At 41.2% G+C, this 24,149-nt stretch overlaps 1 protein-coding gene across 1 annotated transcript in view; it reads left to right on the top strand.

Moving 5' to 3' along the window:
- Positions 1-23,409, top strand: part of MSRB3 (methionine sulfoxide reductase B3) — a 294,311-nt gene extending 270,902 nt beyond the window's left edge. The window contains exons 7-8 of the mRNA XM_076007462.1: positions 21,625-21,671; positions 22,831-23,409. Coding sequence (XP_075863577.1) covers positions 21,625-21,671; positions 22,831-22,840 — 57 coding nt within the window. The 3' untranslated portion in view covers positions 22,841-23,409. The remainder of the gene's footprint in view (positions 1-21,624; positions 21,672-22,830) is intronic.
- The last annotated feature ends 740 nt before the right edge of the window (positions 23,410-24,149 follow it).

Raw genomic sequence — 24,149 nt, forward strand, 5'->3', positions numbered from 1 at the left:
AACTCTAGGTGGCGCTCCACGTCGAGCTTGGGAGGCCGGGGAAGGAGCGCGGCGTGAGCTCTCGGGATGCAGAGGGAACCACGGAACACCCAGGCTGATCCTGAGACGGGAGGGAGCTTCCCGTGTGGGGGTGGAGGGTGGGGCACAGCAGGATGTGTGCTTGGGTTTCATTTGGAAAAAAACATACATCATATTGCAATATAATTTACTCTTAGGTTTCAGTTTGGAAAAGGGCATGAAAATACCCAACTGGAACGCCATCCTCCTCCTCGCCCCCTGGACGAGGTCGAGGGTCCCTCGTGTTTCTCCACGGCAGTTGTGTGACGGTTGTAACTGTCACGGCATTTGTTTGATTATTTGTTTAATCTCCTCCCTGCTTGGATGATAAGTTCCAAGAGGCGGGGCCCTGGCTGCATTGCTCACTGCTGTTTGCCTGGTGCTTAACACAACACCTAGCAAGTCATAGGCAGTCCATAAATATTTGTTTTGTGTGCTTATTTGACTGCTGTTTCATTCACTTGCTCATGCATTCCTTCATTTGGTCATTTATTCCTTCGTTCCTTCATCCCCACCCTTCCTCTTCCTGCCCCCACCCCCTCCACCTCTCCCCATCCTCCCAGCCTTCCCATTCCCCCCACCCTCACTTATTAAGAGCTTTGCATGTATGAAAATGTATGAAAGCAACCTTTACATCGACCCTTAAAATGCGGAGAAAGAGTATTAAGAGATAAGAAAGGGGCAGTTTTGCCCGTGCAAAAGAGAAAGTGTGACCTCCCCACAGTCATGTCCCCACGCTCTGTGGCTTTCCTGAGCAGGTGCTGCACCTCCTGGATTTTGGCAGCTGGAGGCAGGAGACCGGCAGAGCCCTTCCCTCTGAATGGCCTGGACTGGGGACAACTGGCTGCAATCACAATTGGCTTCTTGGCTCGCTCCAGCCGTACTTCAGCTTTCATAAACCGCCCGTCTGGAGCTGGAGCCGGGAGGTTCCCGCGCATGAGGGATTTCCCTCCGCCGGGCGACCCGGGGAGCAGAGCGGGGCCCTGGGCCAAGGCGGCTGTGCTCGCCTCCTGACGGCTTTCAAAGAAGGGAACGAAGGAGGGAAGGAAGGAAGGAACACTTTGGACCATATCAGTTGTTATTCACAGATATCTACCTTGCCATGTGTTAAAACACTTTTTAAAATGGATGTGAACTGCAAAAAAAAAAAAAAAAGTTATTGTGACATTGGCAGTCTGCTCTTCCCCGAAGTGATGGGAGTGGGAAGACAAGAGTTAGGAAGAATGCATCCCCCAAATTCTTACGTTATTACCAACCACAGAAACAAAACATACGGCTAGAAAGGAAATTCAAGTCATAGATGCCAAACCCCTCATTGTGTAGATAAAGATAATGAGGCTCTGAGGTGAGTGGTTTTGCACAAAGCCACTCAGTTCAGGATGCAGAGCCAAAGCTCATGTCTTCTGGCCAGTTCTCCACTCCACAGAAGGCAGTTTTTCTATTTCAGTTAAAATGAGTTTCAAACAGGCCATCCGCCATAAATGTATTCCATCAACTCTCATTCCCTTGTGTAAAACCTTACAGGGGACCCAGCTTCTAATGATGAAGGAAAAATGTCGTATCCTTTTAAAAATGGTCAAAAGGAAAAGAAACTTGAAAGCATATAAATGTCACATCACCCTGTAAGTAGGAACGCACCATTATTGTGTGGGTAATAAAGAAATAATGGAAGAAACTGATTCCAGTTAATTCCACATGTACTGCGTGCCTTTGAAAAGAGTCCAAAATATTTTCCAAACATTCTCACATAATACTGCATGCATCTGTCCTATATAACCTGAAAATGATTTACCCTTGTGAAGTCATTTGCACAAACTGGACAATGATGTGGATGATTTTGTTTGCCTACTACTGTCTTTAAATAATTGATCCTACATACATTATGCTAATTAAAATAGCCAGGTCTTTTCTTTGCAGAAAATCCACAAGCTCTCATTCAATCATGCTGCTGAGGCCAAGAAAGCAATTCTTATGGAAGAGTCTAGAATTTGTCTCAATCTATTAAGATAAAACCAAGGAATGTGTTTTTAATGCATTGATAAAAGATTCAGAAAAATATTTGATATTTTTAGTCAGTCTCCAACTTACTAAAGGGTCATATTCCAAAAGCTAGTGGATAAATGGGTTGTCTGGAATTTGGAGTGTATTTTCCCATAGAAACGATGTCACCCCTAGGAGTTAGTTCCCAGACTATTTTGCAAGTGCTATTTAACCCACAGTGTAGCAGACAATTATGCATTTCAAAATTATCATTTTAATTTTGTTATTAATTAATTGGCTCAAAAGTAATGAATTGATTTAGAAGTTATTTTAGATGCTACCATTTAGGAAAACCAGTTTCAATTGTAGGTACTTAAGATAGTAGATGGAGACTTTTATATAATTTCTGTAGAGGGTTTTAATATTAAGTCTTTATTATGTCTAATTTCATCTGACTGCTTATGACTAAAAAGGGAAACAGAGAAAGGCCCTGGCCTTGTTCAACTTGCATCACCGCCAAGGTAACAGAAAAGAAATGGAAAAGAAGGAAAAGAGGACAGAAGTTAAAATTATGTACATGTGTGTGTACACAGAGATTACCTAAGTGGTGAACAATGGGAAAAGGAGGAAAGTAAAGCACACCCAAGAGAGGAGATGGGAAGAGACATTGATCTGATAGTTCTCTGTGTTGTTCACGAAGTGGTAGCGCTGGCCTCCAGAAAGTTCGGGAGGGAAAAGGAAAGTTTCAGAAGGTAGTCTGTGAACCGATGTTTAGGGTATACAATCAACAGATGTTCCTCGGGGACAAGAGTTACGTGATTTAAGAAGAGGTGGACCCTCAGTTTCAATCCATACACATCTATGGTAGACTTACAGTGTTCTAAGAGCTGGGTATATAGGGTCAACTGCAAAGATTATCAAGCACTCACCCTTTATCTTGTGGAGATAACAATAGCTAGCATTTATGACTTGTTTTCACTCATTTAATCCTTACAATGACCCTATGGAGTAGGTATTATTATTGTTATCCCATTTTACAGTTGAGGAAACTGAGACACAGAGAGGATACGTAATTTGCCCAAAGTGCTGTGGATCATAAGTGTGGGGACCAAGACGCGAACCCAACGAGTCTGAGGACGGAACTTTTACTCATAAGCAGCATGCTATACTCTGGCCTAACACTCTCTGGTCAACGTTCTTGTCTCCTGCCAGCAATCACTCCTGCCCTGATTGCATTCGGGATTTGGAGTGCGCTCAGAGAAGTGGCTGTGCACGGAGCCGGGAAGTGGAAGAGGCACTCAAGGTCGTGCCTTTCAGGCTCCCTCCAAATTCTACAGCTACTGTGAAGAAAGTTGCATTCCCACAGAGAACATGTCAGACTGGAAGAAAATTATGACAAAAGGTCTCCCAAAAGGCCTCTGAAACTTGGATCTTATCTCATTTCGCAAGGCGAAGGCCAGTTTCCTAAATCAAAGAGTGAAACAAAGTACATCTTTTTCAAGCATTGTTTTGACATCACTCCCTTTTGTAAGACTGGACAGGCACTCCCATTGTCTCTCTAAATAATTTTTAAACACGCCTGAACTTTGGCTTGGAGACCCTCATTTGAAATGATTTTACCTCTCTGGACATACGCGCTCATAGTTTTTTACTTCAACCTGGCAAAAGTTATTGTCCCTCATAAAACTTTACCCTCTCTCTTCTCTAAGCCATCCCATAAACCATTCTTCCTGATTATACATGCCCCATCTCAAGCCATATCCATTACTCTGTCAACTTTCCATGGAGGTTAATCTGCTAGTGAGGATTTAAGTGGACTCCTGGGGCAGAATATTCTCGCAGTGGATGGAGTTAGACTCTGAAGTCAGCCAGTCTAGGTTCAAATCCCAGCTCTTCCATTTACTAGCTGTGGCATGTTGCACAAGCTATTTAGTTTTTCTAAATCATTGTTTCATCGCCTCGAATATGAATACAATATTAATAGTACTGGCATCACAGTTGTTCTGAGGATGAAATGAGATATTGCATATAAGGAACTTAATTCAGAGTAAGCACATTATAAAATTCAACAAATTAGTTGCCATTATTACAATTCCTTTGAAGCACAAAAATAATTGGAGATGTGGACAAAGATGGTGGCAAAGAGATGTTCAGCTTACTATTTTTTTATAAGAGCAAAAAGTTAGAAACAATTTATGCCCAACCATGGTTGACTATGTAGCCAATTATTAATTAAAGTCATGTTCTGAATAATATGAGCTTATTTGAGAATTTTGTTGTTCCCAACACTAGCCAAGAAATATACTCTGAGAGGAAGCAAAGAGACTGAATCAAGGTGCAGTGGAGAAGTAGAGCTGTTACCTAGAACAGCCATTCTGAGTGCAACGTTTCATTACACTCCACTCCTGATCATGGCTCCATCATAAAAGAAATATTCAGACTATAAGGGAAATATTCAGACTATATTTGTGAGTTTTTAAAAAATGAACCATAAAACCTGCGGAATATCATATTTGGGGGAAAGTATATGCTTAGGAAAAAAGATTAAAAGAACCTATATCAAAAAGTAAATTATAATCATCTTTACAGAGAAAAGGTATATGGAATATAGGTGGGTACTGGGATTACGGGTAATTTTTTTATGTTTTGTGCTTTTCTGTATATCCTAAATTTTGTACCTGTTATAGTTAGGGAAGTTATATGCTGTTGAAAAATACTGGATAAAGTTTAGCCTTTTCAGATGATCTCCCAGCTCCAATTAATTCAGACATCTAGCTCATCCACTTCCTTTATCACCTCGCCTTTCTCACTCTCTACAAATTTATGTTCCCTCTGTACAGCTGCACGTGGTCTTCAATACTGGGCAGAGATGGTAGTTGATGTTTAGACATATTTACCTGGGTTCTTTCTCCCTCATCAGACTGAATTTCCACAACAGTAATCTTCCCTACATTTCCTCTGTAACTGTGCACAGTGACTTGGAAGTACTTTGTCCCAAGTATTAACTGATTGAGGTCATTGTCAATAATGTAAGGAGAAAAACAAACTTGCTTGAATTACTTCATTATTAACGTTGACATTTGTTGGGAGCCAGGGCTCAAATGTTAGGAGTGGAGGGGCTTACAGACTGGTTTGGAATCAGGCCTTGTGCCTGAGACAACACTATGCGTATATACAGCTATTTTGTTTCATCCTGGGATTCAGAAACATCAAGGCCCCTTGCATTGGGGAGGGGTTACATGACTGGTTCTGACCAACGAAATGGGAAAAGTGGTATGTGATACTTCCAGTGGTATGTGATACTTCCATGAGATCATTTTGTGTGTTCCTCCATGAATTCTTGCTTCCCCTGCTGTCTATTGGCTGGATAGTGCCAAGGTGACCTTGAAGCCATGATGTGGTAGAGCCACAAGATGGAAAGAACCTGGGTCCCTGAGTTTCTGCTTAGAGGGGAACCTGAACAGAAACATCTGAAGTGAACAGTGACAATGAAAAAGATAAGATTTTTATTATGTAAAGGTATTGAGATTTGAGGGTTTCTTGCTCCTGTAGTAATCCTATCCCAACTAATAACAGAAAATTATATAACTAGTAAAAGAATTCAAGATAACATATTATGTGTCAAACAAATAGTAGAATATAATAAAAAACATGTGTCTAATACTTTACTTTTGTGTCCAAACCCTTGGCTTCCCTGCCGTATTCAATTCTCTAAGAACACTTGATGAGTAGTGTCTTGTGTCACTCTTGTGACTCTTGTGTCACTCATATCTACTCTTGTGTCACAAGTCAAGAAACTGAACTACAGAGTTTTCCTTTTATCTAAGCTAGAAGCAAGATTTTCAGACTCCAAATACTGTGCTCTTCCCTCTAATGGATACTGACTCTTTGCCTCTAGGTGTAAATACTATAAGAGTTCAGAGCGCTGACTAATGACTAAATTATTTATAGAAAAGATGTTTTGCCTAAACTGTCCAGGAAGTATTTCTCAAACATTGGTTCCACAAACAGTTTTAATAACTGTCCCAAGGAATAGAGTTCTAGGGCCAAATGAGTCTGGCAAACACTGGGTGGAACAAATGTGACCAGGAGATTTCTACTTACTGCCAAGCTCACAAAGCCTTGAACTTATGGTTTGGAGGGTTATATGAAGCATACTCAGCACATCTCATCCATCTGCCTATGGAACTCTTTTATGATGGCGCCATGATCAGGATTGGAGTGTAACGAAACGTGCACTCAGTACGGCTATTCTAGGTAACAGCTCTATTTCTCCACTGCACCTAGATTCAGTCTCTTCACTTCCTCTCAGACTATATTTCTTGGCTAGTGTTGGGAACAACACAATTCTCAAATAAGCTCATTTAACCAAGATCAAAGGGGACTTTTAGGAGTTTAAAAAAGTCATTTATTTTTTAGCTTATTCCACATAAGAACCAGGCACATTCATTGTAACTGGAGGACAGGAAATTATTATACAGGGGGATAAGAGATGCAAATCAACCAACTTCTATGCAACCCAACCCACATAATCAGCCTGTGACATTTACTATCCCAGGGGCTGCTGAGGTAGGGTAGAGTTGGATTTGAGGAAGGATTAGATAATTTTATGAGCATGGCTAGCATTTAAAGCTCTGTGAGCTAGAACAAAAAAAGATACAAGGAAATGAAATCTCATGTTCCAGGATGTAAATTGATCACATGTGGAGGGAGGGGCAAAGAGGAATTCCCACCTCGCAATCCAGCATGAGATTTTACACAATGGGCCAGGTGCAATAGGCTTGACTTTCCCTCTTTATTTTCCTTTTCCTTTTCTCTAGTACATCTGATTCTGGCTAAACAGGAGGTGGGGATATTAGCCCTGACAAATAGCGATTTGATCCCACAGGGCAACTCCTATTGAAAACCAAGATAACACAAATATTTTCAATTCTTCAAGTTGAACCCTAGACTAAGTATTTTGTTTTGTGGGTGATCTCTCTGTTCCTTTATTAAGAGAAGATCATTTTGTGAAAGCTAAGAATATTTGCATTCCTAGCATGAGAAGAATTTAAAATTCTCAACCAACACATTGTTCGAGCAAATAAAAAGAATCGGCGAGTTTCCACAAGGTAAGATAAGATCATCTTAATTAGTTGAGACTGTTGAGCAAGGATGAATCCCATCTTCAAATATTGGCTATTTCAAGTCTTAAGTAGACAAATAAAATGTGTTTTAGAGCTGCAGTATTCTGAGCTTGGTGATGATTGAAGGTCTTGGAAGAGGGGATGGCAGATTTTATTGGGCTGGGTGGGTTCTCACCCTCCATCTTTCCATGGGAAATTTTGTGAAAATATTCAACTCTAGTGGTTCAGTGAAAAACATTTGGGCTCCAGGGAATCAATGAGAGCTAAGTTTTATAGAGTGAATCCCATCTGGGACCAGAGGAATTAAGAAGCAGAATTATGGGAGAAAGACAACAAGAGGAATAGCAAAACCAGCCTCTTGGTACAAAAGGTTAATGTTTCAGTGTGTAACCAGTGTTATGGTTTTCTGCATTAAGATTATAGAATCAATCATATCAGGGATTGTGGGCTTTTGTCATACAGTACCTTAGTCGACCCTTTCCTCGAGACTGAATTATTTGCTTGTGTGACACCCCATGTCCCAATGAGAACCCTAAATGTCATTTGCTTCAGGAAGGATATTTCTTCTTGTACCCAGCAATCTTTCTGGACTCATGGCAATGGCAGACACTGCTGTCCACACAGATCCATGATCCTTTCCCTTCTTCCCTAGCACAGCCCACTTCTAATGAGAAAAACTTAAAATTCCCAATAGGCATTCAGGTTTCCACCCTTATCTCACACCTAGAGTTGGCCATGTGACTCAGTTCTGGCCATTTCTGTCTTGGGGGATTCTAGGAAATATTTTCCTTTTTTTTTTTTTTTTTTTTTTTTTTTTTGAGACAGAGTCTCACTTTGTTGTCCAGGCTAGAGTGAGTGCCGTGGCATCAGCCTGGCTCACAGCAACCTCAAACTCCTGGGCTCAAGCTATCCTCTTGCCTCAGCCTCCCGAGTAGCTGGGACTACAGGCACGTGCCACCATGCCCGGCTAATTTTTTATATATATATCAGTTGGCCAATTAATTTCTTTCTATTTATAGTAGAGACGGGGTCTCGCTCTTGCTCAGGCTGGTTTTGAACTCCTGACTTTGAGCAATCCGCCCGCCTCGGCCTCCCAAGAGCTAGGATTACAGGCGTGAGCCACCGCGCCCGGCCTTATTTTCCTTTTTGAATAAAAGGAGAGAGATACAGGAGGAGAGGTTTTTTTGTTTTGTTTTTGTTTTTTTCTTTCCTGCTACATCTTCTTCCTCTCTTTGACGTAGTTGTGAAAAAAATGTGATACTCGCAACTGTGGTAGTCATTTTTTGACCATGACATCAAAGGCACCATGGAAGAGTTGGCAAGATGATGGAAGGGCAGAAAAATCTTGAGTTTGTAATGACGTTACTGAGCCACTATTACAACCCTGGGACCATATGCCTTTCAATTTCTTGCTAAAGCCACTTTTAGATGGATGGTCCATTATAGTGCAAAGCCTTTTAACTTCTAAATACATCCAGTGAAAAGGTGGACACATGTTCCAATAGAACACAGAACCCTTAAGAAGCACATGGCCTGTGTGTGACTTCTGGTCATCTCGGATTATTGATATTCAGGAATGTCGATCAGCATATTCCTCCGGGAAAAAGGAGAAATCCAGGACTTGTTCCATCATGGTCTGAGAATTCATTGGTTAATGTTGGCAAAGCCTAAAGCTGGGAACATTCTCATCATTACTGAAGAAACAGTGATTCTGGAGGTTACAATTTAACATGAGAAAGAAAAGGAGGATTTTGTTCTATATTTCACACAACGTTTCTTTCCCTTTCTTTCTTATTTCTCACAATCTTAACCTTTTCTTTGTTTCTTACTTTGACTTCAGAGAACCTCTTTTACTTCTCTATTTTGTCAATTCTGATGTTACTTAATTTTTCGATATGGGAAAGCAATGAAAGAAAGCTGGCCGGCTGACTCAGAGCAACACCCTGAACGCATGTATGGAATGTTAGGACATGCTGTATTGAATAAGCAGAAATTTTAGTAATCGCCAAAGGAATCCAACCCTCTCTCCTCTCCCCTCTCCCCTCTCCCCTCTCCCACCACCACCCCAAGTTCACATCCTCTAGTGACTAAGTGCCTTCTCAGACTGGCATATCTTCTACTTGCATATCCTAAACTACAAATCCCAAACTGCTGATTGGCTGAAAATGGTACAGCTCAAAGGCCTGGGAGAAATTCCGCTCTATGGGAACATAATCATTTTTAAAATTTCTTTATTTGAAAAGTTCCTGTCCTTTTTCCCTTCTTGAGGAGTTTTTGTTATACACGATTAGGGAATTATGATGTGTGCCCTATGTCATAATTTAGTTAATTTGAAGATACACACTTTTTTTATATACCTATCAGATTTTTGATTAATAGTAATACCATCCTGAGCTCAAAGCATAGAATCAGAGATGATTAGTAACTGCAGAATTCAGATGTTGTTACTGAAAGTGATGTACATGAAATTCAGCTGTTCTGGAGGACAAAAATTTAGCACTCACACCTGAATTGTGTAAAAGGAAATAAAAGTCTGCCAGAAAAACAGAAAAATGCTATTTGCAACGCTATGAGGGTCTGCTGGGTGCTCTGAATGGTGGCTCTTCAAGCCTGAAGGACTTGGTATGATTTGTGTTGTATTTTGGTTTTGTCGGTTATTTGGGGTTTTTGTTTTGTTTCGTTTTGTTTGTTTGTTTTGTCTGGAGGCTTTTGCTTTGCTTTTGTTTCTCAGATCAAGAAAAGGAGATTTGCCTGAAAATAAACAGGAGTGGCAGGAGTGGCTCTGCTCAGCATGAAGTGCTTCTGGCAGCCAAGTGTGTGCAGCTCAGCGAAGCTATTTCATTCCAGGTGTAAATTTATCCAAAATCTCCTTTCTTCTGTGTTGCATGGGCATGGCCAGACATAGTCACTCCTCAAAGTTGAGGAAGTTCCTTGGCTGCCATCAGACCAAGGGAGCAACCTCAGTAGTTCAATAAAGCCTCCATGAGCTTGATGGCTGAGAAGTCTGCAATTCATCATTCTCTGTCTGCAAAGATTGTAGACAAATCAGGAAGCTTTCTGAGTGTCTGCTTCCAAGTAGAATGTCAACCTTTCCTCACAACATTGCAGGAAGGAAGGAATGATTATTCAAAATAATTATGAAAAGAGATTCAACATTATTTATCATTAGGGAATTGAAAATTAAAACAACAGTGAGATACCACTACACACCTTATTAGGTTGAGCAATGTCCGAAACACTGACAGCACCAAATGATGGTGAGGATGTGGAGCAACAGGAACTCTCATTCGTTGCTGGTGGGAATGCAAAATGGGACAGCCACTTTGGAAGACAGTTTGGCAGTTTCTCACAAAACTACACCTATTTTTACCATACCTCGGCAGTCATGCTCTTGGATATTTTCCCAAATGAATTGACAACTTATGTCCACACAAAAACCTGTGCACAAAAATGTATAAGAGCTGTATTCATAATTGCCAAAACTTGGGAGCAACCAAGATGTCCTTCAATAGGTAATGGATAAACTGCAATATATCCAACATTGGAATATTATTCGGTGCTAAAAAGAAATGAGATATTAAGCCACAAAAAAAGACATGGAGGAAACATAAAGGTATATTGCTAAGTGAATGAAGCTAATCTGAAAAGGATATATGGTGTGTGATTCCAACTATAAGACATTCTGGAAAAGGCAAAATCATGGAGAGAATAAAAGATCTGTGGTTGCCAGGGGCTTGGGGAGAGGGAAGGAGGGATTTAAAGGTGGAACACAGAGGATTTTTAAGGCAGTGAAACTATTTTGAATGACACTATAAGGGTGGCTATATGTCCTTATATATCTGTCAAAACCCATAGAATACACAACACAAAGAGCAAAACCATATGTAAACTATGGACTTTGGTCAGGAAGAGTGAGCTAAAATGTAAACTATGGGCTTTGGTTGATAACGGTGTGTCAATGTAACTTCATCAATTGTAACAAAACATAGTCTGAGATGTCGTTGGGGGGAAGGTTGGATGTGTGGGTGGGGAGAATGTTACATGGAAACTCTGTACTTTTGCTCCATTTTATTGTGAACCTAAAACTGTTCTAAAACAAAATTTATCAATGAAAACTAAATAAAATTTAAATTGTAATGAAGAATTATTATAAAGCAGAAAGTGGGTATAATCATGTAACTATCTAAATTAATAAAATTACATGAATTAAAAATTATTGAATGCATGCTTTAGGATTAAGTTCAGTTGTATATGAGAGTATAAACAACAACCACCACCAAAAAGGGGGCTTAGATAAGACAGAAAAATATCTTTCACACGTAAAATAGTCCTAGAATTAGGCAGTCATGGGCTGGAATGGTAACTCCACAGACACTTTGTGGACTAAGGCTTCTGGCTTCATTGAAACTCCTGTCTTAGCATTTGGCTACCATGCCATGGCCTTATGTGGTTGCCACAGCTCCAGCCATTACATCTCTGTTCCAGGCAACAGAAAGTGAGGAAGGGGGAAATACTGGTATGCCTCCTCCCTTTTATGGAGACTTATAGAAAGTTCCACATTGTACTGCTTCACTTATTGGTCAGGCACTTAGACAAATGGCCACACCAACCTGTGGAGGAGGCTGGTAATCTTTTTGCTATTAAATATATATTAAAATTTAAAAATGTAGAAAGAGGCCCAGCTAAAAATCGAGACTTTGTTTCTAAGTGAAAGAAAGGGATGTGAGTAGACAGCCAGCAGTCTGAGACATTGAACAATTGTTGCTATGTTTAAAACATAGTGCTCGGCCGGGCGCAGTGGCTCACGCCTGTAATCCTAGCACTCTGTGAGGCCGAGGCGGGCGGATTGCTCGAGGTCAGGAGTTCGAAACCAGCCTGAGCGAGACACTGTCTCTACTAAAAATAGAAAGAGATTAATTGACCAACTTAAAATATATATAGAAAAAATTAGCCAGGCATGGTGGTCCATGCCTATAGTCCCAGCTACTCGGGAGGCTGAGGCAGCAGGATTGCTTGAGCCCAGGAGTTTGAGGTTGCTGTGAGCTAGGCTGACGCCAGGGCACTCACTCTAGCCTGGGCAACAAAGTGAGACTCTGTCTCAAAAAACAAACAAACAACAACAAAAAAACCACATAGTGCTCAAGGGAGAAGATGCAAACACATTAGACCAAAAGGAGAAATAAACATGTAAGCATATAACTATTACTATTATATATGGCAGCAATTTGTTAATGGCATACATATTTCAGAAGAGGACATGAATATTTCCAGCTGGGGATGATCAGAAAAGCCCTCCTAAAGGGAAGGGTATTTTACAAGGACCTAGAAGGATGAAGAGAATTTAAAGAGTAAGAAGTGGCAGAATGGAGGGCAATCTAGGTCTAGGGAATGGTGTGAGAGAAGGCAAAGCATTATTTGACGAAGAGGGGCTATGTCTGTCATTGGCACATTTTATAGCCTGCACAGATACGGAAAGTGTCTGGGCAGCGAGAAATCCATGTCTGTCCTTTCAGTATATGCCCCAATGACATCAGTTTCTCTTTTCACAATCTGTCCATCATCCCCCTGGGGTGGGAAGTGAGGAGGAATTCCATTCAACAACATACACTTGGAGTATCTCAGGCAAAGAGACTTCTTTCTTTTGTATTTATGATAAAACACCCAAATATGTATCCAAGTGGGATTACCAGTCTGGGTTGGATCCAAGAGACTTTGGTTAACAGAACGATTTCTCATCATAAATCCCCAAACAAGTTGAGTTTTTCACTTCCTCTCCTAATCTGCCGTGGAGCACAGCCGAGTGGCTTGAAGTCATCTACTTCTTGGCAGTGGCTACGATTCTAAGATGATGGAGCGATTCTTTTCCATATACATCATTATTATTTCTAGTATAAATATTTATCAAGCACTCACTGTGCAATAGAGAAGAGCTCCTGCTTGGTGGTCTTCCCAGCTGAACAAAACAAACATGAGGAGACGCCGAGGGAAGAGGTGGGAAGAGAACCTCAGCTGCTGAGAAACAATAGGAATTGATTCCCCACCCAGCTCCTTTTATTCATGTCGGATGTTATTTGAACTTGACCGCCATATTTCAGATGTGTAAACCATGTTTTTATTTCTTTAACACACACACTTAATAGGGCTTACCATGTGCCGTCCACTGTTCTAAGCTCCTTACAAACAGCAACACATTTAATCCTCATAGAAATCCTGTGAAATAAGAGTATGATTATCCCCATTTGCAGTTGAGAAAACTGAGGCACAATTTGCCCAAGGTCACCAGGTACAATGACTCTAGAGCAACACTGTGTAATGGAACTTTCTCTGTCAGAATTGCTCTGTATCTACGATGCCCAGATATAGAGCAGATAGATGCCCAGATATATCTGGATGGCCACCGGACATATATAGCTATTGAGCACTTGAAATGTGGCTTGTGTGACTGTGGAACTGAACCTTTATTTAATTTTAATGAGTTTAAACTTAAGTAGCCACATGTGACTAGAAGCTACCCTAATCAGTGCTGCAGTGAAAGTCCACGCTCTGTGTCATTGTGCTGGGCGGTTTTTCTCTTCTTTCTTTCTTCTTCTTTTTTTTTGAAAGAGTGAGGGCCAAGAACATAGGATTCTTTTGTAAAACAGAGTTCCTTGTTCGGTGCATTTGCTGTTTAATTATGATAAACAATGTGAGATGTAGAGAAAAAATGAGCGAATCACTCAGGTGGTGCCGTTCTCTATTTATTTCCCTGGCTATTAAGGAGAATTACAATAAAGCTCTATCTCCAATGAAAGTTTGCTCACAATGAGTAGCAGATGAGGGGGTCAAAGGGGAGAGACCAAGGGCTCTTTAGGTCATGCGTATTTGGTAGCAGAGTTGCATTTTTAAAAGTGAAAGGCAACAGCATAGTATCTGGTGTCTGCTTGGGAAGGTGAAGAGCAGAACAATGTCACGTGGGCTGTCCTGCTGTCACTGAGACTGCCATTCCCTTTTCCTCTCCCTCCCTCCCCATCCTTATGCATTTATACTTTCAAGGGGGAAGTGGCGTTTGAGTTTAACCATGAACGCTGAGTAGAGATGCATAAGGATGCAGAGCTTTCGTGATTAAACTCAAAGGCCACTGCCCCCGTGAAAACTGCCTCCTGTTTCCATGTGAAAGCAATTCCTCTACAGCACACCTGTATCTTTCTTCTGATACTTCATAGTTCTATACTATGTCAGAGCTAGGTAAGTACGAGTCCTAACTTTCCCACTGTACTCTTAATTCTTGAAGGTCTGATTTCTCTTTGTATTAATTCTCCATAAACCTTGCACAGTTCTTTGCTCACATTCCATTATTTTACCATTCAGCGCTGTTTCCCTGCAGGAAATTCTAGCATGTACTTTTTTGACAGCATTGACTGCATTGTATTGAAAAATTTGATGATAATCTCTCTCTCCAACAAGACTGTAAGCCCTTTTAGAGCAGCATTTACTTTACAAAGATGCCCAATAAATGGTGAACAACTATTTGCTGAAACAGTTTGCGAGAAATTTGTAGTGTCTTTCTCTGTCTTTTAATTAAAACTAAATGTGTAACCTAAACATTTGTAACTCTGTAATATGCTGAAATAATAATAATAATAAAACTAAATGGAATCTTCCTCCAATGAAACCATTTTGTATTAGCAGATGAAGCATCAGGTTATATCGAACTAACCTCACCATTTTATTAATAGCCCTGCTGTGGGGAGGGACAAAGCATAATTATCCTAGAGAATGAGAACATTTCCTTATTTAATCTTGCCCCCAAAACACTGTGAGTTGGATTTTAGAGACCTGCACAGAACCCAGAATGGACAAGAGGTGTGAAAAATGCCAATTAGGCAAGATACTGCAATTTTCTACAAGTCTATAAAGCTCAAACTTAAGAGAATACTTTTGAGAATTTTAAGAAGTATATGTGAAGGATGTTATGACATTAGGTTTAGTGGAGGGAGGAGCAGAGAGGGGCTGAGATAGACCAAGATCACTTTAGCAGCCTTTGATTTGGTTTAATTGATTGAGCAGGAAAAATTTTTTTTAAAAAATTATAAAAACAGGGAGAAAAAGAATGAGGAGATGGTGAAATTGACAAATGTAAAATACTGTAAAAGAAATTACTGTAGCTTTGCTTTGAGAAGGACTGGAAAAGTTTGTTATACTAGGAAACAGTCATATAAATGGAAAGATGGTTTTTCATGTCTTTTATGGCTTGTTGTAAATGATTAATTAAATACTCTGAGTGTTTCATTAAATATATGCATTCCTTCCAAATTAAAGTGTGCAGAAACTCGTTATAAATAAATTCATTGGATGAATGAAAGGAGCATTTACTTCTAAAGGGATATTACTGGCAAATTTCATTCTTGACATTGATTAAATAGACTAAATTTATTTTAATGGCAATACGAACAAATTACATGGCTAATTGGTTTTCTACGTTAGTATTTTTACATTATTTAGTGCATTTATAAGTGATCCAAAATTTTTAAGAATTTCACTCCATGAAAAGCATTTTATAATAAAATGTGAAAACAAAAGAATGGATCAGACATGATTCCTGCTTCACTTATCTTCTACTTCCACATTCCTAGAACAATTTTAAGTGCCTACTACGTGCAAAGCCTTTTCCTGTATGCTGCAGACAATAGAAAAAAAAATAAGACTTGTTTCTGCCCTCCAGAAGCTTAAAATGTCATAGGAAAGACATATGCACAGAATAACTTTAATGTAAGACAGACTCCGGTAAGTAAGTGCTAAAATAATAAAGGTATGAAGTGCTTGGGGAGTATAAGGAATGGGAGGATTAAGTCTGATGGGGGAGGGATCAAGAAAGGCTTCTTGGAGGAGGAAAGATTTGAGCTTGGCCTTGAGAGATGGCTGGAAATTTAACAGGAGGCTCAGGGGAGAGAAAGGGTTTGTGTGGTCTCTGGGTTTCTGGGTTGTTCCACAGAGAGGTTTTGGTGTTTCTCTGGACAATTTTGAACTGTCACATGGAAGAGACGTGTCACACAGAAAATACACAGAGCAACTAGAAATTGGTCTGAAAATACTGCCATGTGACTTCAGAGAGAGAAACCATATCAGGCCTAAAGTGTGGGCAACAGCAGTGACAGGTATAATTAGACATTGAGCAGATCAGCATTTTTTGATTAATAAGCTTGTTCTTCCTACACGTTGACTCATGAGCCTAAAAGAACCCTCGGGAAGTTATTTAGGTCACCTCTGACTGTGATTATTTTATATTGTTCTCTTAGCCTTGGCCCTATAATATGAGCTCTTCAAATGCTAAGACCACATCCACTGGGTTCTGCGTGAGGACCAGCACAACTAATAAAACATAGCCACGGCATCAGCAGAAGCAGCCTTGTAACACGGCTGTTTTTGAGCTGTGTGAGTAATGTTGTGGGAATCCAGGCAAGGGTTTTGGGGGGTCTTTCAGGGCTGTCTTTTCAGTCTACCCCCAACAAGTGATATCTCCTGCTTGGGGTGAAAACTGACAACTGGACCTATTCACGGTGATTTGCACTGCCTTGCCTTAACAAAACTCATCCCTATCTAGCTACCAATTAGAAGTCTAAAGTTTCAGAATGCTGGAGCCAGAGGGGCTATTAGGAATAATCTAACCCAATCCCTTCATTCTTCCTTTTACAGTGGAGGAAAGAGAACCCCAGGGAGAGGTGATTTGCCTACAGTCACACAGTTCATGACTGGCTTACCTGCCCAGAACTAGAATGCAAGTCTCTAGATTTCCCGACTTTCAGATCAGTTTCTTTTTCTTGCAGCATACTGCATTCTGGAATTACATCAGTGGATGTGCATGTACCTATGTGTTAATATTTCTAAGAGTTTGGCTGAAAACATACAGTAGGATCCCATAGAATAATGGATGTTAAGCCAGAGAAGTAAAATGCATTGGCTCAAACCCTCCCACTCGGAAAAAACATTAGAATCCTGGGAATTTCTTGAAATGCAAGGAAAACTCAGCCCCCAAGACTCGCAGTGTAAACACTGTGGCTAATTTGTTGAAGTGAGATGCCATGGATGATTCTCCCTGCCTTGAGAGATGACAGGGCTCCTCGGCGGAACAAAGCCGGTGGCTGTAGCAGACTGCCGGGTGAAGGCAGACTGCGAGGAGTGATCGGGAAAAGACAAGACATGTTACTGAGACAGATCATTTTTCTTGGAGAGGAGTTAAAAAAAAAAAGAACTAAAAAGGAATTCCTTCCATAAAGTTTGCCTTTTAGAGGGCAACCATTTCTACAGCCCAGTCCTGCCTACGGAATACTGGGCAGAAGCTGGGAGAAGCTGGAGGAGACTGGTGCACCAGGTGTACAGCAGTTCTGAGCACAGTGACTATGGACAGGACAGACAGCAAGCCAGACACTTAATCCATGCATTGGTCACATCAAAGCTAGACAAGAATAACTTTCAATATGTTTACTTTCTAGTCACTTGTTAATTTACAAAGTTCATTCTTGTTAACAAGAATGATATTCTGCTTCTCCATTTATTTTCTTATCAAAGAAAAATGGCCACAAGCCACTCTGTAAAATAAACTGTCTTACTTCCAAGAGTTTTATCTTTTTTGACGTGGTTTAGTTTGGGGCTGTCCTTCTTGTCCTTTCCACTTGTTTTTAAATTCTATTTATAAATAGCGGAATATTTTTAAAATTCCCTTTTAAAAATCTCATTTATTTTTATCCATCAGTAAAGGACTTTTCATCTACTGCTATGTAATAATTTTTATTCTGATTATACACAAGAATGGTGAATCTGACGTTAGAGCAGAAAGCTACCTTAGCAGCCACCTACTGCGATGCCCTTGCATTCCGATGCGGGAACGTCCCTGGATTGCTGGCTTCCGGTGGCTCAGCCAGGGGAGGATGGGCCATAGCTAGGGCTAGGACACTTCCTGCTCCTGCCCCTGTGCTCTTTCATGGCTTCACTGGAACACACCTTAAATCATGTCTCCCTTAGGAAATGTGCCTCGCTTTTGGTTTTCTGGTGTGCTCACCTTCAAGGAAAGAAGAAAAACCTTGAAATGTCTATTCATTCTGATTTTAATGAAAGGTGGAATTTTCTTTCCATTTTAAATTCTAGCTAAGAGAGCCACCATTAGTAAGTTAATTATATTTGTGACTATAATAATTAGATTTTTAATGCACTAATTCTGGATCGCAAACAGCCCCCATATAGTTTACAACAACAAACATTTACTTTTTGCTGGAGGGTCTGTGCAGCGGCTTGGAAGCTCAGCTTGGGACTGTGGATCTGTTCAGGTTTGCTCTACCTGTTCCTCATTCTGGGCCCAGTAGCTGACTGGGACTAGCTTGTCTCATGGCATATGGCAAATGCCCATGAGGGCAAGCCAGGCCATGCAAAGGCAAGTAAAGCCTCTGCTCAAAACACACCTGCTCACACTCCACTGGCCAGAACAAGGCCCGTGGTGAAGTCCGAGGGCCGGGACGAATGCCTCGCCTGCTCTACAAAGAGGCACTGGCTGCCAAGTTCCGTGGCAAGGGATGTGGATGCAAAGTGCTTTCATAGGTTACAAGTGGAGAACTGAAACTTGTGTTCCAATCTACCACTGTGACAATTTAAAATAGAAAGAAAACATTACTCTTCTCTAGAATCAGATATGACACTATTAAATTCTCCATGATATCTAGAATAAGACAAAAGCCTTTAAAATTTCATTTTCTGAATGCCTTTCGTTTTCCTGTATTATCTGGTACAGGTTAGATTATCTATATATTCAGTATATATTGAGGAATAAATGAATACTGCCTCTTTTGTAAATCAGTTAATTCATTCATTTAAGGAGTACGCATTGAACGCTACTATGCGCCGGGCACTACAGTCCTTATAAGTGTGTGGGATACCTCAGTCTATAGAAGAAAACTTGCTGCCTTTGTGGAACTTATGTTCTGACAAGGAGAGGCAAACAATTGAAAAAATAATGATAATAAGTAAAACATGTAGTATGTAAACATTTGATATATGTGTTGAACAAACATCAGGCCAAAAGTAGTAGGACAACTAAGGTAGAGGTGGAGCCAGGTTGCATTTTTTGGTAGTGTGGTAAAGGTCAGATCTTCTTGAAGGGGTGACATTTGACTACAGACTTGAAGGAGGGGAGGGATTTTTTCCCTCTGTTATTCATGTAGCCATAGAGACCCACCAGGAGTCCTCAGTGAGAGACCATTTTGAGTGTGAGTGTTAAGGAGGAGGTGCTCGAGGGGGTCCTAAGGGTGTAGGACCCTAAGGGTTTGGACCAGCCCCCCACCCCCACCACACAGCAACAGCCTGGGCACTTCCAATTTTAGCTGCCAGAATTAGCCATAAGATTTCTTTTGAGGAATAATAGCCTATTAAAAAAATAAATGAATACATGCTTTAAAATAATATGTTGGATTGTCAACTCATCAAGGTCAAAGATCTGGCTTAAGATCTTCATTAAGAACTTTGAAATGTTTATTAAGTTATTTACTAATGATGGCTCAATTTATTAAGAATCAACTGCCACAGGGCTTGGCCTATAGCTCTCCTCTGTTCTCACATTACATTAGCCCCTGGGGTATTTCATCCAGCTCCACGGCCTTAAACACAATCTTTATGCTAGTGACTCCCAATTTTATGTCAGTCCTGGCTCCTCCACGGGATTCCAGACAGTTCCATTGGATATCTGATGGGCAATCTCAAACTCAACATGACTGAAACAGAACTCATGATTTCTGCCTCCCCCATCATACCGCTACCTCCTCTATTGCCTCAGCAAATGGGACCGTTGTTCATCCTTTTCCAAAGCCTGCAGCTCCATGTCCAAAATACGTTCTATATCTGCTCACTTTGCTCCGTCTACACTCTTGCCCAAGCCCTGTTATCTCCCGTGATAGCTATTGCCATGCCTCTCATCTTGTTTCTCTACAATTGATTATCCATGCTGCAATCTCATAAAAACATAAATCATATCGTGTCAGTCCCTCTACTGCTTTATATGGAAATAAGGATCAAATACAAACTTCTTACTATAGTCCACCAACCCCAGCATTCTCTGGCCCCTAAATATGTCCTGCACAGGTCACCAACCTCTTGTCCCTCTCACCCTCACACACGTCACCATAACACACTATGCTTGTCCATGCCCCTGGGCCTTTGTACTTGCTGTTTCCTTTGCCTGGAGAGCTTCCCTTCCCTCCATGTTTTGTTTCATTGGTCCCCACAAACGATCCATGTCTCCACTTAAATGTCTGCTCTTTGGAGAAGTCTTTCCAGACTATCCAGTCACCTCTATCATGTCACCCTTGATGCTACTCATCACCATTCCCAGTTATTTTGTTAACTTATTAGTTTACTTGATTATTATCTCTCTTCCACCCCTAGAATGTGAGCCCCACTGCAACAGGGCTTTTGCTGATATAGTCCGAGTACCTAGAACAGAGTCTGACAGACAGTAGGTGCTCAAAAAGTACTGACCAAGTAAACGACGTCTGGGGTCAGTGGCACTTCAGAGACTAGGTGTTGCTAGGAAGAAATGGAGAGGGCACAGCGGTGCTGAGTGTTTGTGGAGGTGTTGACATGGGAATAGGAATTTGTGGCTTCAAAGAAAAGCTGAAAGTGCAAAAGAAATGGGAGGTTGGAGAAACAAATTTCTCTTCTTGCTATATAATCACAGCTAAGTCTGGTCCTAGATTTTGGTCTTCTTGACATCTCAGAGCCATTCCATCTATTACTGTACCTGCCAGGTTCTTTGACTGCAGATGACAGAAATTCACATTCACTTAAGAAAGAAAAAATGAGGAACTAGCACACAGTATGGAAGTGAAAACAAAGAGCCAGGTCTTAGTACAGGAACTGGGGCAGCTTCAAAGATCTGGGGCCAGGAAAAAATGGACACTTTCTACAGGCCACTGAGGTTAGGATAAAAGAATTGCACTGATTTTCATTGTTTGACGTTTTATTCGAGTTTTATTTCTGGGGCAAGAATGTCTGACGCCGCTTGAGTCCTGAGCCTACTACCCTTGGATCCAGGCATGGAGTGAGCCTCCAGCACCGTAAACCCAGCGGACTCCATCAGAATAATAGGTAATGGATACTGGACAGGCAAATGCAACAGCTGTCCACTCCACTCCATGAAAATATCACGGGGTGAGGTGTTTCATTTTAGAGGGTTATAATCTAGTTTGCAAGGAAATAAAACCAGAGGTCACTTATCTCAATGAAGGAAATGTATCATTACTGGGAAAATAAGGCATCCTTCCTGTTAACCAATGAGAAAGCTAACAGAGATTTGTTCCTGGACATGCATTTTCTCTCCTGAGGCCCGTTTTAAGAAGAGTGTTTCTCATCTTCTGCAAACTGTCATCTGGAACCCGACCTCTCCTACCTTCGCAAGGACACTGCTGATCCCTAACTGCCGGATTTCTTTGGTTCTCACCAGATTACCAGATTTCACTTCGACAGCAACTTGGACGACAGATTTAAGTGGTAAATTACATAACTCTAATCGTAAGCCTCGGGCAATTCACAGGCAATTCCTCCAGTGCATGTGAGTATAGATGTGTGTGCGTGTGTTAGCTGGGACTGAAAAGCTAGGGGGAAGGGTAGAAAAAGAGAAGGAGAAGAAAACTTTGGGATAAAAGCTCCACAATAGAAAAACAAAGAGGATATCCCAATGGAGGAAATATATTCTTTCTCTCAAAGCTTGTGGATTTTAGGGCAGTTTGCCTAGTTGGAGCTAGGAGATTTTGAACTGTAAATAATGATTGATCACATACGATTAATTTTCACAGCAGTATTCATCTATGTGCCTATTGATTTATTTAATGAGCATATACTGTGTGCCTGTACCGTGCTAAGCATGAGTGAGCAAGAAGGATGTGTTTCCTGCCCTCGTGGTGGAGCTGGCAGGGTTGCTGGGGCCATGAGGCAGGTGGGAAAAACAGGCCTGGAAGGACCCCCTTTGTCAGTGGGTGAATTGGGGCTGCCATTGGCTCCCATCAGAGAAAAAGAATATGAGGGCTTCGAAACTAAGCTGGGCTTCCAGGAGAGAGGATTTAGCAACACTCGCTCATTGAGATGGGAGCATGCACCCAGAGAAGGAAGGGCTTGAAACAAGAAGAGGAGCCAGAGCGTCTTTCCGAGAGTTACTGGGAATGAGGGCTGCATGGTAGTCAACAGAGAGCAGCTCAGATCAAAGCCGGAGCTAGAGGCTGCCAGGGAGGGAAATAAAGGACCCTTCCTACACAGGCCTGGAGCCAAGGGGGAGGTGGCAGCAGCAGAGCCAGGTTTTGTGGGCAAAACCTCATGTTTATGATAAAATCATCAATACAAAATCAGGTTTGAAAGTGTATATTTATTTAGAAATAGAAATCACAACACATCGCAAATATTAAAAAGCTAACAAATGCCCTAAACGTCACAAAATCCAGAAAAGGACAGTAAGCGTGCTAATTAACTGCCTGGCATACCATTCTGCTTATTTTTGCTTATTTACTTTTCTGACTGCATATTTTTGGGTCATTCACTTCATCATGTGAAAATGACTTTGTAATATAATTCTCTGTTAGAGTGAACAGAAAAATAATTCACTCTTTATTCTGGTGTCTGAATGATTAAAATTTGTTTTTTTTTAAATTTTGGATAGTTCTGACTAGGTATGGATGCGGCCAATCTACATAATCTGAAGATTGGAAGAATGTTCTGCAGACTGGCTCCTGGCATGGTGTATTTCAAGCCTTGTTTCTCTTTCACAGCTCATATGCTTCTGGTACCTGTGTGACATGGTGCAGGACATATTTTCACCAAAGGACTTCTGGTCATGCCCCTTTGGGTTAGCACAGCAGGTGGTAGGCGTTTTGCTGGAAGCCATTGCGACACTGAGAAGGAGGGAAATGGCTTAACTTTACATGGAAGTACCTGGGAACCACACAAATATGTCCTACTAAGCACAAATTGAATTCAACTTTCCCTTAACCAGATGCTAAATGTGCCTGTGGCCACTCTAATGCCACTCTCTGTGACAGACAGCATGACAGAGTGGAAATCGTAGTACAGAGACTGGTCTTGACTGATCGCAGTTAACTGTTACTCTCTCACAAGTTTTATTATCCACATGACCACGTGAACACATTGCACGGGCCCCTCTCAGAGCCTTGGAAAATACCTGTGCAAGAGAAGGGCCTTGAAACTTGTCAGACTTTGGAATAGGCCTAGGTAGTCAAGCAACCTCAGAATAAGGCCTGGAAAGGGAAAAAGAACTCAGAATAACAATAAAAAAGAACTGTAATCCAAAGTCTTAGGATCTGGGAAACAGGCCAGTCACCTAAAAAGGGAGAGAAATGAGTAAGATTTTGGAAAAGTTCATAGGGTTTCAACCAGCACCAAGGTTAGCCAGAAGGTCTGCCTCGTAAACTGACTCAATTGTACGAGACATTGTGCCAGGGAACCCTGTATTAGTTGTACATGGCTGTGTAACAAATTACTACAAAACTTAAAGGCTTACAACAATAAACATGTATTGTCACACACAGTTTCTGAGGGTGAGGTTTCTGGGAGTGGCTTAGCTGGGTGGCTCAAGCTCACCGTCACGCCTGGCAAATCAGCTCTGGCTGCTGGCAGGAGGCCTCGGTTCTTCACCACACGGAGCTCTCCACGGGGCTGCTTCAGTGTCCTTCAGACATGGCCGCTGGCTGCCGCAAGAGTGAGGGGTCTACAGAGGAGTAAGTTGGGAGCCTCAATGTCTTTCATGACCTAGTAGCAGAAATTACACTATCATTTCTGAAAAACCCTATTTGTTACACAAGTCAGCTCTATTCACTGTGTGTGTGTGGGGGGGGGGTGCAACGCGAGAATGTGAACACCAGGAGGTGGGAATCAATGCAGGCCATCTTGAAGGAGGGCGTCCCCAGACCTTCACATTATAATGTAGATTAATTTTGTACAGCAGCAGACAAAAATTTAGAA

This window comes from Microcebus murinus, chromosome 10 (assembly GCF_040939455.1).
Source record: "Microcebus murinus isolate Inina chromosome 10, M.murinus_Inina_mat1.0, whole genome shotgun sequence".
Classification (NCBI taxonomy): domain Eukaryota; kingdom Metazoa; phylum Chordata; class Mammalia; order Primates; family Cheirogaleidae; genus Microcebus; species Microcebus murinus.